At 38.3% G+C, this 15,790-nt stretch overlaps 1 protein-coding gene across 1 annotated transcript; it reads right to left on the reverse strand.

The window, feature by feature from the left end:
• Positions 1 to 7,558: 7,558 nt before the first annotated feature.
• On the reverse strand, positions 7,559 to 14,817 carry CFAP161 (cilia and flagella associated protein 161). Its single transcript, XM_021537383.3, has 7 exons — positions 14,735 to 14,817; positions 14,292 to 14,381; positions 13,871 to 14,124; positions 13,155 to 13,239; positions 12,170 to 12,328; positions 11,449 to 11,522; positions 7,559 to 10,506 (listed from the first exon to the last, which is right to left on the reverse strand). The coding sequence occupies exons 1-7, from the start codon at positions 14,795 to 14,797 to the stop codon at positions 10,329 to 10,331; spliced, it is 903 nt and encodes a 300-aa protein (XP_021393058.3). The 5' UTR covers positions 14,798 to 14,817; the 3' UTR covers positions 7,559 to 10,328.
• Between the last annotated feature and the right edge of the window lie 973 nt (positions 14,818 to 15,790).

Below are 15,790 nucleotides of genomic sequence, written 5' to 3' on the forward strand. Positions count from 1 at the left end.
TAGGTCTTAGGATCTCTACTCGTTAATATGCTTTTCAACTCAAAATAACCAGTCACATTCACTGGTTATTTTTTTATTTATTCTTCACAACTTTCTAAGTCATAATATATTTCTTAGTCCTCTGCTGTTCTTTACCCTCAGATATTTTATGACATTTAAAATAAGCACCTAGGTTATACCCCTAAAATTATACCTTTATCCATTATTCTAATGTCTTTTTAAAAGAATTTAAGAAATTAATTAATCACAATTGGCTGTTAAAACTCTATAGGGACAAGTACAGCCCGAGCAGCTAAAGTCAAAGCTAGAGTTTACCTAGAAGAGCAGAATGGTAGGACAGAGGAAATCAAAATCTCATTTTGCAAGAAGAGTCTCTTTCAGTTTGAATAATCCTCTCACAGCTGGATTCAGAAAAGCAGCTCCCAGGTGCTCTTAGTCTAACTACTGAGCTCAAGCCTGCTCTTCTGTGCCCCAAATGTCACTTCTCCATCTTCCCCTCCCTTCCTCCTTGGCCGCAGTGGAACAGCTTGTTCTGCTCTCAGACTGCTCAAGCAAAGAGAAATGGGAACTGGAGTGGGGTTTGAGGATATAACTCTTTTCTCCAGCTACCCTCAGGCCACCCACCCTCACTGAGGTCTTGGATGCAGCCTTGAAAATGGATGCATGTGCCAAAAAGCATCAAGGAAGAGCAGGATCCTTACTACTGAATAAAGCATTAAATGAGCACTCCATGTCCAATTCTGGCATCCACTCATTTTAGCACAGATGGTAACAAGGTGGGAAGAGTTCAGAAAACCATTACAAGAAGTCTGAGGACTGTGTTTTGCAGTAAGAGACCAAAGAATTTGTTTTATTTTCTTCCAGCAGATTGTTGCAATGGGATGTCTTTGCAATCTGTGCACATACCAGCACGAGGCAGAATTCAGAGCACTGGAACACGAAGGCAGATGCATTTGAATCACAAATATGGTTACATAAAAGTTCATCATTAAGGTAATTAGAACTTCCTGGAATGTTTATTCTCCTCTATGCAATTTATCACAGCAGTGATATACTGTTTTTGGTAAAGTGGCTGATCTCACATCAACATTTAATACCCTCCTAATCAATTTTGGGAGCTACATTTCTGTTTAGCTCTTTTTTCAAAAGCCTGATCAGTCATTCATATTTTGCATTAATAACTGGAAGAATGCAGTACAGCAATTGGCAAGATCAGGTGAAATTAATTCACCTCACTAATGGTTTGTTTTCTTTACCTAAGTGAAGTTATTAATTGTAACTTACTATGTGTTGTCCTGATTGTACTCAACATACAAATGTTACGTAGCTTAATGAAATGTGAGACTTAAACCAAATACACTTTTCTTCCATAACCAGTGGCTTTATCATACTAGGATATTTCTTGCAGTAACAGGAACTGTATGAGACAAACTCTTTTTAACTGTGGCAAAGATGAATCCTCTTTGATCTCTAAAATGCTCTTTCAAGTAAACTTTTTAGCTTCAATGGACAACGGAAAAACATATGAACACAAAAGTTTGTAGACTGTTTTTTTGTGGCTATATTTGTCTACTAAATTGTAATGATCTTTTTTTTATTTCTGTGGGGAAAATAACCTAGGTTCACCTGTAGAAGATTAATATCATATTGGATTCTCCACAGGGAGAGCTAGTTCTGCAAATTTAAATCTATTTTGAAGAGCTTTAGTTTGATTTCTTTCTTTTTTCTTTCTCTTTCTCTGTAAATTTGGTTTAATGGATGGTTTCTGAACTCTTTAAGAACTCCTTTATTTCTTATCATTTCACATTCAACTTCATTGTCCCACCCTCAGGAAACCTACCAAACATGCTGTTATGTTGAAACACATAGAATTCCAGGTGATGAATACCCTCTTCATGACAGTTACACAGGAGGATTGTTCCCACTAAATTACACTGCTCATTTGCAAAAATTGCTGACCTGCCCTGCCATGATAAAAAGTGCTCTTTAGTATAATACCTTCAAATATATTTGAAAAATTTTTATTGGACATTTATACCAATTCTGACATATTTTGTTATAGCAATAACCTGATATTATTGCAAAAAACATAAGATTATTACAGATTATATGGCCTGACCAAAAAACCTTCACTACATTTTGGATTATATGTAGTGCTTAACTCCTAAAACCAAACAGCAAATGGTTGTGTCATGTCACAGGGCAAATGTGTGGTATAAATTGACTTTGCCTCAATTCTTTCTGTGATGAATGAACATTCTGTTCTCAGAAATAATTGCTTGGATGAAAAGGTCACACACATCAACCGTGGAGTGCAGATGGTTACTCCCCAAATCCTTGTTAAGCTAATTTCATAGGAAGCAGGAATTTGTGTTGGTGTTTCTGAATTCTGTATAAAGCCCAGTGTTCAGAAGAAACCATTCAGTAGTCCCAAAGTGTGGCACTGTTTAAAATCAGTTAGCACTTACAGATAAAATTCCATAACCACCCAACACAGCACAATCAGTTGATATATGGTTAGATATTAATTAGCAAGGGGCAGATAAAAATTTTGAATTTCAAGTACTTCTGAAAGCACCAAAATTTTCAACAAGCAATGAGAACAATAAGCTGTGTTGTATCAAAAGTCATGCATGTGATGCCATACAGGAGTCATGTAATTATTAAGATAGCTACATGCATTCCTTTTAAACAAATTGTAATTTGTTCCTGAAAAACAAATGTGGAGAAAAAATACATGATCCAGGGAACTTGTGTCTGGATAAATTGATAAATCAATCAAAAAAATTAATTTGATTAATTCAACCTGTGGAATTTGGTTCCATTTGAGAGCAAGTATATGCAGACATATTTTATGGAAAACTCTGGAATGCCAACATAATTAAGAACAATGAAAAAAAATTCTTTGCAAAATTTCTTTATTTTTCTTACTAGCACCTAATAAACATCCACAATCTACTTGTTACTACCTTTATGAAATAATTATGCCCAGTAGGGGTAGTGGAGCACAGATACAGTAAATGAAATGAGGGCACATGATACACACATGAGGAAATGCAGAGCACCATTTCCTGTGATAGACAGGGAAATGGAAAGAGGTTTGTCTTCCCTTGAAACAATGACTGGAGATACAAAGCTCAAGCCGAGGGAGTTTTTGGCTTGGCTGGCCTCTGTTTTTTTAACCTCTACCATGATCACTGAGTTCCAGTGTTGCCATAAAAACTGAAGAAAAAGTTAACTACTCCTTACCTGAGCTACAGCAATTTACCATCTATGTAAGAAATGAGCCCAGCCCCCATATTTGTAATTATTATCTATTAGACATTCTACTTCACAGCAGGGATAAACATGAATTTGTAATGCCATGCAGCTGTGAGTGGGTGTTTAGGTGATTACCATGGCTGACTGCTCTCTTCAAGGGCTTGCCAGGCCAGAGCTAACTGCATTCAGACTCCAAGATTTGCAGTTTCATACTCAGCCCTTCCCTTCTATCCTGATTGACTTCCCTTTCCAAAGCAACAAAGCAGGAGGCATTCTTCAGTTGCTTTCAAGCTGCCCATTCTGCCCAAGAGCTTGAATGCTGACGGTTTCAACTATGCCTTGGGACTCCCAAAATGCATTCAACTAATACCACAGCAGCCTGATTAAATTATTAATATAAGTTCGTTTGATTCAAGAACTAAAAATGTTTTATTGGTCATAAATATTTCTTACAATATGGTGACTTCTGGCAGAATTCCTGATTTGATCCAAAGCTGGTGTTTCAATAAGAAAGTTGTAAAAGTCAATTTCAACTGTCATTTTGGCAGCACATTCACAAAGCACAGCTTATCATAGAAATTATGACAACAAGGTTAAAAGTTGCTTTTGTTTAAATTATGAATTATTGACCACAAAGTGATCTAGGTCCTCTGCCCAATATGCTCTGGAGAGAATTATCACCCTGACTGGCTTGGGATGAACAAAGAGCACAGCTCAATATGCTGGGCCATCTTTAGGCAAATTTTTAGTTTCTCTGTAAGACTGTGAGTAGAACCCAAGGTCAGCTGGATTTGAGGATGTGCAGAAAGCAGAAAAGGGAATGAAGATAGAAAAGAAAAAAGGGTGCATGGTGAAACAATAGCTAGAGTGTTATTCTGGATCACCACGTGGTGCCATGGAGCCATTCATAATCAGACCTGAATATGTCCCTGACCACTATAGATTACACTGAAAGAATTACTTTAGGTAGTTTCAAAAGAAACCAGTAAATTCTCTTATATGAGGAAAGTTTTTCTTCTGCCTATGCTGAACTGGATGTGATTTCCCTGTTAGCATAAAAGTTCCCAGAGTGTGTATGTGTATATAGCAGCAATTCATTTATACTTCTCTCTGTGTGTTTATTTTCATGGCACATTCACATTCACTGGTTATTTCTGAGACTATAATACATCTTGGGTGTTCTGGCTAAACTGATGCTGCCAAAATTGTCAGCAAAAAGACCGGAAAAGCTGATGAACCTTAAACTTTACCCCAAACAACGGCTCAGTTGTTTCTTCAGGATATGGAAGAGGCAGAAAGTCCAAGCAAGAGAAGCAGTAGGAAACCAGGGAGGAAGGATAGAAATCTGTCTGATGTGGATTTCACAAACCTTTGTGTTTGATATTTTAGAGACCCTAAAACAATTATCCACAGTTATTAGCATTTTTGGAGTTATAAGATATTTGAATATAAAGGAGAGGTAGTTCAAACTTCAGTTCAGTGCTCTGCTTATTCACTAGTCTTTGCTTTCATTTTGCTTAGGAATTTAATATCTTTATAAATGGTACCAGTAATGTTTTCAGGAACATCTAAACACGATTTTTGAAAATTATCTTATTGACTAAGATCTCCAAGGGTATGTGTGAGATAATTTCTGACAATTTTAACATGAACAAACTGAAGAAACAGCTCTTCAGTTTCTCAGGACTAGTGTCTCTTGTGCGAATGGAACTTGTGCTAAGAGCTGGTTCGGTATTTTTACCTTGTATGCCATATAATTAAAAAACTAAATATATGCATAGAAATAAATACTACCATGGATAATTTTTATTCACCTCTGTGGGTTTGTCAGACCCACATGGACAGCACTGTGGTTTGTGGGATGTTCTAGCAACTCCTACTAACATCAAAAATACTTGGGCAGCTGAATCTTCATACCCCACACTAAGAGTTTGCTACTTGGCACTACTTTATGTGCAGATTTCATATGCCCATATCTCTGGTTATTTGCACCAGGTTTACTTCACTTTCTTGCCATCCTAAAAACGCTTTTAATAACAGCTTTATGCTATTACTTGCTGAGCTTCTCTGCTGTAAAATACAAATACAAATTCTTTGTATTTAGAAAGAAATTATGAAGATGAAGATATGGTCCCTGCCCCAAGGAGGCTATAATTAAAACAAGACCAGCATTATAGAAACATATATTCTAGCTGGCCTCTAACTGGATGGTCTGTTTAGTTTTGTTTTGACATATTGTATGAAGCAGCATTTAACAGATGTTGGGAAATTAGCTCTCTGAGCTTCTTGTATAAACTTAAAGCAGAGATTCATGCGTATGAATTAATTTCATCACTGAATGTGGGTATTAATGTCAGCAGGCATTTTTAAATGTTTGTGCCTATTCTGCTGTACTTTGAGTCCTCCTTGCCAGAAAATATAGAAACTTCTCAAGAGAAAGTGCCTCAGTTGTAGCAATACTTTATATCACCATACTGACAATTTTCTTCTGTTGAGTGAATGTTGCCTTGTACAAGCCCAGCAGTGGAAAAAAAAAGGGAAGAAAAGTTTCAATTGTTTCCTTACATACCCTCTGCAAACAGTCTTGACCAAAAAAATCCCCCAAAACCCCAAAGTGGAAGGGTGTCCCTGTGTCTTTATGCCAAGTTATCCCTCTTCTTGTCAGTAATGTTAATTTATCATGCAAATCCTGCAGTTTATATCATTATGGCTGCTCATATCCCTGCTGACACAGCACACATCCAGCAAGGTGACAGATTTTCCCACTGCTCCTCTTTGCCAGGAGAATCAAGTGTTGAGGATTAGATTCTCTTTTACAGCTTCCAGGGCAAAGTGAAACCAGCATGAAGGGAGAGCTGACAGAGCAAGGCTTGGCCCTCTGTGCTGTACGGGCAAGGAAACAAGGCAGCCAGGCAGAGAGTGGGTACAAGACCTGGGACAAAGCCTAAAACAGGATATAGTTAGAAGTGTAGCTGACAAACTGTCACAGATTTTATAATTTCTACCTATATTTAATGTATTTTGCGTATCACATCTGTATTTTTTTTTTATTTTGTGGCCTCCTTAGTTTAATTTTCATACATTGAAGTCTTAAGTGTTTCTACAACAACAGCTATGCTTTTAAAAGATCATTTCACACCCACCCCACTCAAATTACAACAGACATGCAATATTAATTTAGGGAGAGTGGGCACAGATGTTATCAAAATCACCCTCTTACCTGCCAACTCCACCAAATTTTCCAGTACTTGGATATTTTCTTCCACTGATGTGTAGAATTTTATTGTAATGTTCTCTGTGCCTTTTTTTTCCCCTCAGATGTTATATTCACTTACTAAACCTGCATATGGCTCCCTCCTCTATCAGCTGTCTGAGCTAAAACAATACTTCATGACAATCACTGAACTGAAAAACAGCTCAGAAGATACTGATGTGATCAGGTGTGAGGCCAAGAAGTTGTGCTGAGTGCTAGAAGAGCACTTTATAACCACAGTAAATCAGCATTTGGGCTAGACAACATGGCAGAGAAGTGATGTGATGTGAAATATGAGCTGGGGAAGAATGCATGAGAGGGAAGTGAAAAGGCATATTTAAACTGGATTTTCATTTTCCAGTGTTAAGTGTGAGTTAACCAGTCAGCTTTTCTTTGCTGACTCTGAGTTCTCTACTTCAATCCTGTGCTGCTAACACACAACTGCACAGCAAAACGTGCAGATATGAGCACTCTCTGTGCCTCAGGCCTGTGAAAAGCGATTTTAACACAGCACTAAATTTGGACTAATGCACCCTGGCCCTCAGCAAGGACTAATAGCTCAGGATCAGCTTCATGCTAACAGCTTTTGAGCTGTCTGAAATGGAGGCAAAGTTAGTTTATCTTCCCACAATGTACTTTGTGGAGCTATCCATATTGGGTTGAATTGGGAAGAAGCATTGAAAGCTTTTTAAATACATGACTGAGCCATACACCTACAAAAAGCAAAGTGCATTGCAAAGGAGGGAAACATCACTGCCCATATTTATGATATGTGGTATTAGGACATGAAAAAGCAACACAATGATCAGTCTGGGGTGTGGTTCAGGCCTCCATTGCTTTATCCACCAGAAATATTGTGACTCAAACTGGCAGTAGCAGGATTGTTCATATTCTCCATTAATATTCAATTCCATAATTCTTTATACTAAATCCCGTGTTTATCAGTGTGTAAATGGATAAATTACAAATGCTACAGTGCACTCTAAACAGCCAGATTTTTTCCTAGTTTAATACCTACAGATTCAAATCAGAATAATGTCAATCTGTTGTGAAAATGGAAATAATTTTAATTCCTGTAAATTGGTAAAAGCAATAACAGTACCCCTTGCTTGTCACACATCAAGTTTCATGTCTTTACAAAGAAAAATGAAAGAGAAAGCTCCTAAGTTCCTCTAATTATGCTTTGGTTACAAATGACTTAATGTTCTAATTAACATAAAGAATTGATTGTATGCAATACACAATGTCCTGCGTCGCTCTGTCTACCTTTGTGCTTAACTTTATTTTCCAAAAACATGATATAACATTAATGACATATCCGAGCTTCAAATTCAAGTCTGTTTTAACTCTTTTCCATCTGCGGCATTGTTTCAGGGACTCATTTGGCTTTAAACAGCTCAGATTGTGCTGTTTAGAAACATGTGCTGCCATCGAGTGGGAAGTATTAAGAAGTGCAAAAAAACAGATTACTAAAACACTTGGGAAACAGGTAAGTATCTATATTTGTTATCGTGAATTATATGAATTATGAATATTTATTATATTATATAAGAACTAGTCAAAAATCTGTGTGTTTAACACTGCTAATGGAATCAGGAATATTGATTCAATCTTGTTTATTTTCAGCTCAAGAAATCCTTTCCAATGAGAACAAAATGATCAAAACACACCAAATTAATCACCACCAAATTCCAACAATACCAGTTTTTTTTACTCATTTCTGTTTCTGTTTATCTCTTTGTTTTTTCCTCTAAGTCTTTGCAAAACTTGTTTTTGTACAGGGTGCATTGCTTTCCTTCCACTCGCACACACAAACACTTCTACCCAAAACATCAGCCAGCCCAGGCACCCTGCCCACACAGTCCTCATTCTTGCATGAGTTCACACGAAGCTTCATTTCAGAAATGGTTTTGGTTTAAGACTTCTTCTTGTTTCCCACATTTGACCCATGGTTAAGAGACTTAGAGTTGAACTAGCTGCATCTAATAGCAGTAAAAGTCCACAATGGCCAAAATAGAAACACTGCAGTGCATTAATGCAGTTTAAATCTTACTAAACTTAAATATCTACAAAACTTTATATACTAAACTTTAACATCTGAAAAATATAAGCAGACTTATTTCAATCCATTATGAAAATGTGCAAATTTTTACCTCTGAATGTTGGACTATTAACAGACCCTCCAGAAAAACATCACACATCATCGTAGTTATGCTTACATAGAAAATGAAAGGAAAAAGTGAAAGAAGTTCCTGAAGATAATTTCCTCTATGACAGCACATCTATAATGTAAAGGTTTGTACATGAGGAGTGTGATTGTAAAGCTGCCCTCTGCAGTACAGTCCCTCAAAGCAAACCTGCATGTCACAGCAGCATGATCTGCCTGCTGCTCTGAGATCCTCTATGGCAAATGCCAGTTAGCTGAGGCTGCAGGCTACTGACTTAATTTATATTGAGTAAAGGTAAAGCTCTGTAAGTCTTGCCTGTGGGCTTCAAGCAGATTATTTGGGAACAGATCTTAAAAATATGTTTGGACCAATCCCTTCTTTTGTGGAAGTTTAGTGGGTTTGTTTTGGAAAACTTAGAAAGTTTTAACTGACCTTTATAATCACTGAAGATCTTTGGAATCTTTTATGAATGGAGATTGGTGTAGTATTTTACTTAGGTTGTCACTTTGTGCAGAAAGAGACTGCTCTTGTGGTACAGTAGGAGAGGAAATAAATATATATTTAACTAAATAGGTATAATGGAATGCCATACAGTAGAAGGTTCTCTGTGATGCTTTTTCTGCCTCTATATAAAAACAGGTAAATCTATGCAGTAATGACATCTGTTTTCCAGGTATTTGCATTTTATATTTGGTTGATTTTGTTTTTAAGAAAATGTGAGTTTCTGCTGAAATTTCTACCCTCAAAGGCCTTTTTTTTTTCATGTGGATACTCTTGTCTAATTAGGTAGGAATATAGAATACAGTTTTTTTTCTTGCTGGATAAACTTACAGCATATCATATTTGTTTTCTGCTTTGGCATTTATTTTCATCAAACTTGTGGGCGCCCAATTTTCTTTGACAATTTTACCTTACTCTCAAACTTGTTAGAAATTACTATGGATTGAAAAATGCTGTGGGTGAGAGGTAAACGGAAATGGTGATGCATGGAAAAGGCTGTTGTAAGTCTCTAGTCTCTATCACTGTGCTCAATTTCTTGATTACTTGATATTAAAGTGTTTAGAATACATGGAAAAACATAAAAAACTCAATTTATATCCATGAATTAGAAGATAATCTCAAGATAAAAAAGTCACACTTGTGATTTAATAATTAGCAACGTTGTGCTAGACGGAGTGTGGAACAAGCTCAACAACCAACTTTCTTTCAGATGAACTTTAAATGTCAAAGCATCCCATGATAACTTTGCATGTGTTTGGTTCTCAGTGTTTTGGAAACTGTCCACTCAATCTTTTAAAAATTGTGACGCTGGTTTGGCTTTGGAAAAATTGGTTAAATATACTCTGAGAGCCAGTAGTTTAATGAGAATCTATTAGGTTTCCTGGGTTCTGAAAACTTCTGTCATCAGTGAATGTGAAAATGGAAAAAAGAGCCTTTCCTGATTTACAATTTTTGATGTGTTGTTCATCAAATTTTCAGAGTTTTTTGCCCATTATAACCCATGCAATATTACTAATGGCAGCAGACTTTAATTTCCATTTTTAAAATAAACATCTCTAAAACTGAAATATAAACAGAAAGAAAAAATAATCAGTCTTGTCAACCTCTCCTGGCTGTGGTCTTGGGCTTTTATATCCTCTGTCTTTTCATGAAACTAATTTATTCTCATACCCTTCTGGGAGAGCTTTGGGTCTCTCAAGCATTGTACCATCTTCAGGACCAGGATTTCCTGTAATTATCTCCCAGTAATTCTTATCTTCTTCAACTTTGCGGGAGTCCAGGTAATTGTGACAAATGACTTCAAATTCTCTTCCAAAATGAGACCTACAAAGTCAAAAGAGATGGGATAGTCAGGGAGAATTTTCATATATACAAATTCAGCAAATCTTCATTACTTGTGAATTGTTCAAGATTTTCTCATTTTTCTTTTGGTATACTCAGAAATATCACCATGCACTTTCAAATACCAGACCCTTACAAGAAACACAATAACCTGCTTTGTTTCCTGTGAATAATTTAGGAATGTGAAATCCAAAATAAATGCCACCTTTCTAGCCTCAGAGCTAAAAGGAGCCCCAACAGAATAAGGCCCTAATACACCAACTCAAATTTTAAAACTGATTAGGCCCTCATTCCCACTTCTCTCAGACTGAGGAGGATTCTGGCTACTTAATAACCTAGTCAGCCTCAAACTTTCAGACCTTTCATCCTCGAAAACTTTACACAAATCCTCAGTCCGGTCTTGCTAAGAAGTTAATGGGAAACATTGGTGTATTCCTTAGCAGTGTCTAATCAAAATTAATTCAATGCATCCATATTAACTGAATTGAGAGATTAACTTCAATTTGTTAAGGCATTGATTCAGATGGACATAAGCATCTAGAGTTTTATGCACTGTAGTTTTATTTACACTTCTTAGTACATATTTTTTTTCCTTCAAAAGTAACCCATACAACTGACATTGCTCAAGATATTCAAAGGGAGAAGCACCAAGAAACCAGAGAACACTAAAAGCATGATATGATAATTAAAAATGAAAAAAAAATCCAAACTAAGACTGATCCAACTGTCTCCAGCAACACAGCAGCAGGATTGTTCATATTCTCCATGTTGCAACCAAGAAGTAAAATAAGGGAAAGGAGAATGGCATTTTACATTATTTTCCATTTCCTCAGAGCATTCCTAAAGCACTTTTCTTGCTCCTCAGAGTAACTCTTGCTTTGGCCCATCCCGCACACACCCCTGCCAGTTGTAAGTTACTCTTACCACACACAGAAGGTCCTTGGAACAGCTAAGTTGCGGTTGGTGTAGCAGTGAGTAATAATGATTTTAGTTGCTGTCTAAAAAAAAAAAAGAGTAAGGGAAGACACTTGACAAACATTTCTAAACCTATACTGTGAAAAAAGACTGTCTTTAACAATTAGTTAATTTTGACTGTGTTTATTAGTGAGCTTATTAATGTAAATGAGTCTTAGTTCAAGGCCGTGAAGGAACGATTGTATTTGTGCTACTCTGTCATACACCAGCACTTCAGGAAGCCTAGCAGTTATCTGGTACAGGAAAATACTGTATTTACAAAAGGTTGAAAATATTTGGAAAATCATCCACTTATTCAGATGCCTTGAGAATTTTATTAGACATTTAATGTACAGGACCTCTTATTTAATCACATCTCCAAATATTGGAAATGGAATTTACTGTCTCAAAAGGCCTGAAAGTAATGCACCCTCACAACATTATAATGTCAACCTTTGAAAATTTCTGATGAGAAAAACTGAATAAGTCAACCTCAAAATGAACAGTAGAAACAAACATTTTTATAAGCAGATTCCTAATTAAAGAGATTGTTCCTTCCCTCTCCCCCTTCCTAAAAGAAGAGGTCAGAACTGGCATATAGGTGAATAAAATCGACATAACATTTTTTTCTCAGTAGTCCACCTGTTTCAATTAAATTTTCATAACATTTCCTACAGTTTTAGTTTCTTACAGGAACTGGAAATCCTTCATGTTCAAGACGCAGTTGTGGATCCAAGGACTTTGCTTGCCAGAAAGTCAAATAGGAAAGCTCAGCTGTCAAAAATACTTTCTGAAGGCGAGATTTTTTAGCAAAATCTCTAAATGTTTTGTGGTCACTTGCCAGATAAAACTGTAAATAAAAATATGTATTAAGGACAGTATTAATGTCAAAGAAACAAGATATATAATTTTGAAACATATTTTTGAACAAAAGAACTTTTCTCCTGGCTCCTGACAGATCAGTCTTCCCAGCTAAAACTATGCAGGCAAAACCCATAGAAAAGATTCTATTCTGTTGATAAACTCATTAAGTAGTTATTCTGTATACAAATTTGTGAATACTAATTTAAAATTGAATTTACATTCAAAATATTTTTTTCTCACCAAAGTGATTGTTGAGAAGGAAAACTTTCTCAAAGTTGTGATGATTTATTTTGAGTGCATACATACTCATGTAATGCGTTTTTTGCTTTTATTTTGCAGAGGAAAAAAATGCTACCATTTAATAGAAATCTGCTTCCTCAGAATGATAGAATAGTGCATGACTTCATGTTCCTACTATGGATTATCTTTGTAAGAAAGGAAATCTTCTCATTCTGGAGTTTCACAGAATATTCTGAGTTGGAAGGGACTCACGAGGATCATTAAGTCCAATACCTAAGTGAGCTGTTCAAAGTGAAAAAACCCTAAAATCTCTTTGAAGAATTCTCTCATTATTCACAATCTAATTGTGATTTCTTTGTCTTTCCTTTTTTAGATTTTCTTTTTCAGTCATTCTGGCTAACAGCCCCCTTGGTCTGCATATCTGACCTCAGGTAAGTAGCATAAACTTTCTAATTAGGTATTACTTAATCTTGGTCTATGCACAATTCTGAGCTTGTTCTGTAAAACTAAGATGTTGCACACCTAAGAGAGGGATTCGATGCACATTGCCATTTGCAACTTTGTTGCCTTACCAGTTTGTCAGAAACCCCTCCTTTTGTCCCCAGAAGAAAGTTTTGCCCGTATCTAAGTGGTTCACCCACTGCACTTCCATCAACACTGTTAAATTTGTAAAAAGGAAAAAAGGTACATTCAAATCATCACTTTTACTGTTGTTTAGGTTTTTTGTCTGTTTTCATCTACAGTTAGATGTTGCTTTGTGACAAAATTTTGTATTGTTAGCCTTTTAAAATAAGTAAAATATCTTAACCTAAGGCAGAGCCTTTGACTATAGAGCAGGACCCTGTTCTGTTTCTTCTCCAACAGCAGCAATTAAATATATATTTGAAAGCAAGAATATGCTGGGTTTTTTAGAACAGAACCATGTCCACTTCATAGAAAGCAATAGCTATGACATATATTTCTGTTTGCAGGAGAGTGAATATTAATACTAGTGATATTTGGACATGCTTTGTCTGCAACTGGAATGAAAACAGCTGCAGAATTTACCAAATGATACAGTCAACTTGATTCTGTCTTCACACCTAAGCTGATATAGAGGTCCTTGGTATTAATCAGAGTAATATGCAGCATAGAATCAAGTTTAATACATGACTGAGGACTCTTTCTTAAATAAACTAATTTTACTTCTATTCCTTTGTATATTAGCAAATTTCATTGCATATTTCTCAAAACAAGATACCGAAAGCTAAAATAATAATTGAAAACAACTCAGAATAAAGTAGCAGACCTTACAATACAGAAAGCATTTCGACCTATGGGGTCCACCCTCTTGACTGCACTAAGTCCACGTGAGATCTGCAGGGGCTCATCTGAGTACAGGGACACTTCTTCCATGTCGACAGCCAGAGTCACATCACCACACAATTCGGGGTCCCTCTCCTCCGAGGTCCCTCCCAAATCCGAGGATTTGCTGTCTGGGTTCATAAGCAGCACGGTGTCTCCAAAGTGAACAAATCCATCAGAAGATACTGACAGCTCTACCTAAATTAGAATTTACATAGTACTTTACAGAATTATCTGAACCTTGCATCACAAGTATTTTAGTATATAAACTCCCTATCATTCTTAGTGCATGCAGAACAATAATAGGAGTTATGCCACTCTGTGGGGGTCAGGGGGAGGAGAACACAACCCTCTTTAAAAAGTACCTTCTTGAAAATATTCTCTTGAAGTCTGGCTAATCTCTGTATTAAAAGCTGTCCTTTCTCTCTCTTACGGATAAAATCCCTCAGGAGGTCCTGTTGGCAAAGGAGAGAGGGGCAGATATGTTATCCAGGAGCAGATATGTTATCCAGCACCCACAGCCTCGCGTTTAAAGTGGATTTGGAGAGCCGGGGGGGGAAGCCCTCAGCGGGGAAGGCGGCGATGCCCGGGACCGGCGGTGCCCGGGGCCGGGGGTGCCCGGGTGGCGGTGCCCGGGACCGGCGGTGCCCGGGTGGTGGTGCCCGGGGACGGCGGTGCCCGGGGACGGCGGTGCCCGGGACCGGCGGTGCCGGGTGGCGGTGCCCGGGTGGCGGTGCCCGGGGCCGGGGGTGCCCGGGGCCGAGGGTGCCCGGGGCCGGCGGTGCCCGGGGCCGGCGGTGCCCGGTACCTGCTGCGCGTACTCGTCCTCCAGCCAGTTCCCGATGCGGACCCCGAGGCGGTAGGAGGCCATAGCGGCCCGGGCCGCGTCCCGCGTCGCCGTGGCGACCGCGCCGCGCCGCGATTGGCCAGCTCGGGGAGGGCGGGGCGGCGATTGGCCAGCCCGGGGAGGGCAGGGCCGCGATTGGCCAGCCCGGGGAGGGCAGGGCCGCGATTGGCCAGCCCGCGGCAGGCGGGGCGGGGCCGGAGCGGCGCTGAGGGCGGAGCGGGGCCGTGAGGGGCGCAGGGGTCGTGGAGTGGGAGCGGGCAAAGCGGCGTGTGGGTGATCCCGTCCTGCTGTAAACCCAGCACTGCCAGCTCCTCCCGAAACCCTGTCCCCGAGTGCACGCATCTTGTAAATCCCCCCGGGGTTTACAACTGTGATGGACAAAAGCTCTAACAGTTTAAAGTTAGAAAGTGAATGTTTATTCAATGCCGGGCAGCGGGAGGGATAGCTCCCAAATACACACTGCGCCTTCCAGGTGATTACAGAGCCCTTTTATCCATACAAGTATTGAATACCCAAAATAAAAATACATATTTATAATTTTGGTACATCCCATTACCTGCTTCGTATGCTAATCGCTCCAAAAGCTATTAAGCATGCATAGTTTGTTCCTTGAAATGGGTTGGTGTCCCTTTCATGGGGAGGGGTCCCAAAATGAGGAAGTAAATGAAGTCTTCCTCGTTCTGACTTTTCTACCTTTTCAATGCAAACATGACAAATGAACTCTTGGTAGAACTCCCATTCCTTGTCTTCAATTGGTTTCAGAACAGAGGAGGCCTACAATTGTATTATGCTCCTAAAAGCTATTTGTCAGTTTCTATATTCTTCATTATAAACCCAGCTAACTAAACATTGTGCTGACAAGCAATCAATTATTAGTTAACTACTAATTCTTAAGTTCATCAAGGCCTACTCATTTATTTGAATTAACTCTAGTAAGGCTTATCTCTAACTAAAATCTTAGCTCCTCTAAAATCTCTAAATTCCTTAAAATTTACATTTCACCCGGCTGTGGACAGG

The sequence above is a fragment of the Lonchura striata genome, chromosome 11 (genome assembly GCF_046129695.1).
Source record: "Lonchura striata isolate bLonStr1 chromosome 11, bLonStr1.mat, whole genome shotgun sequence".
Classification (NCBI taxonomy): domain Eukaryota; kingdom Metazoa; phylum Chordata; class Aves; order Passeriformes; family Estrildidae; genus Lonchura; species Lonchura striata.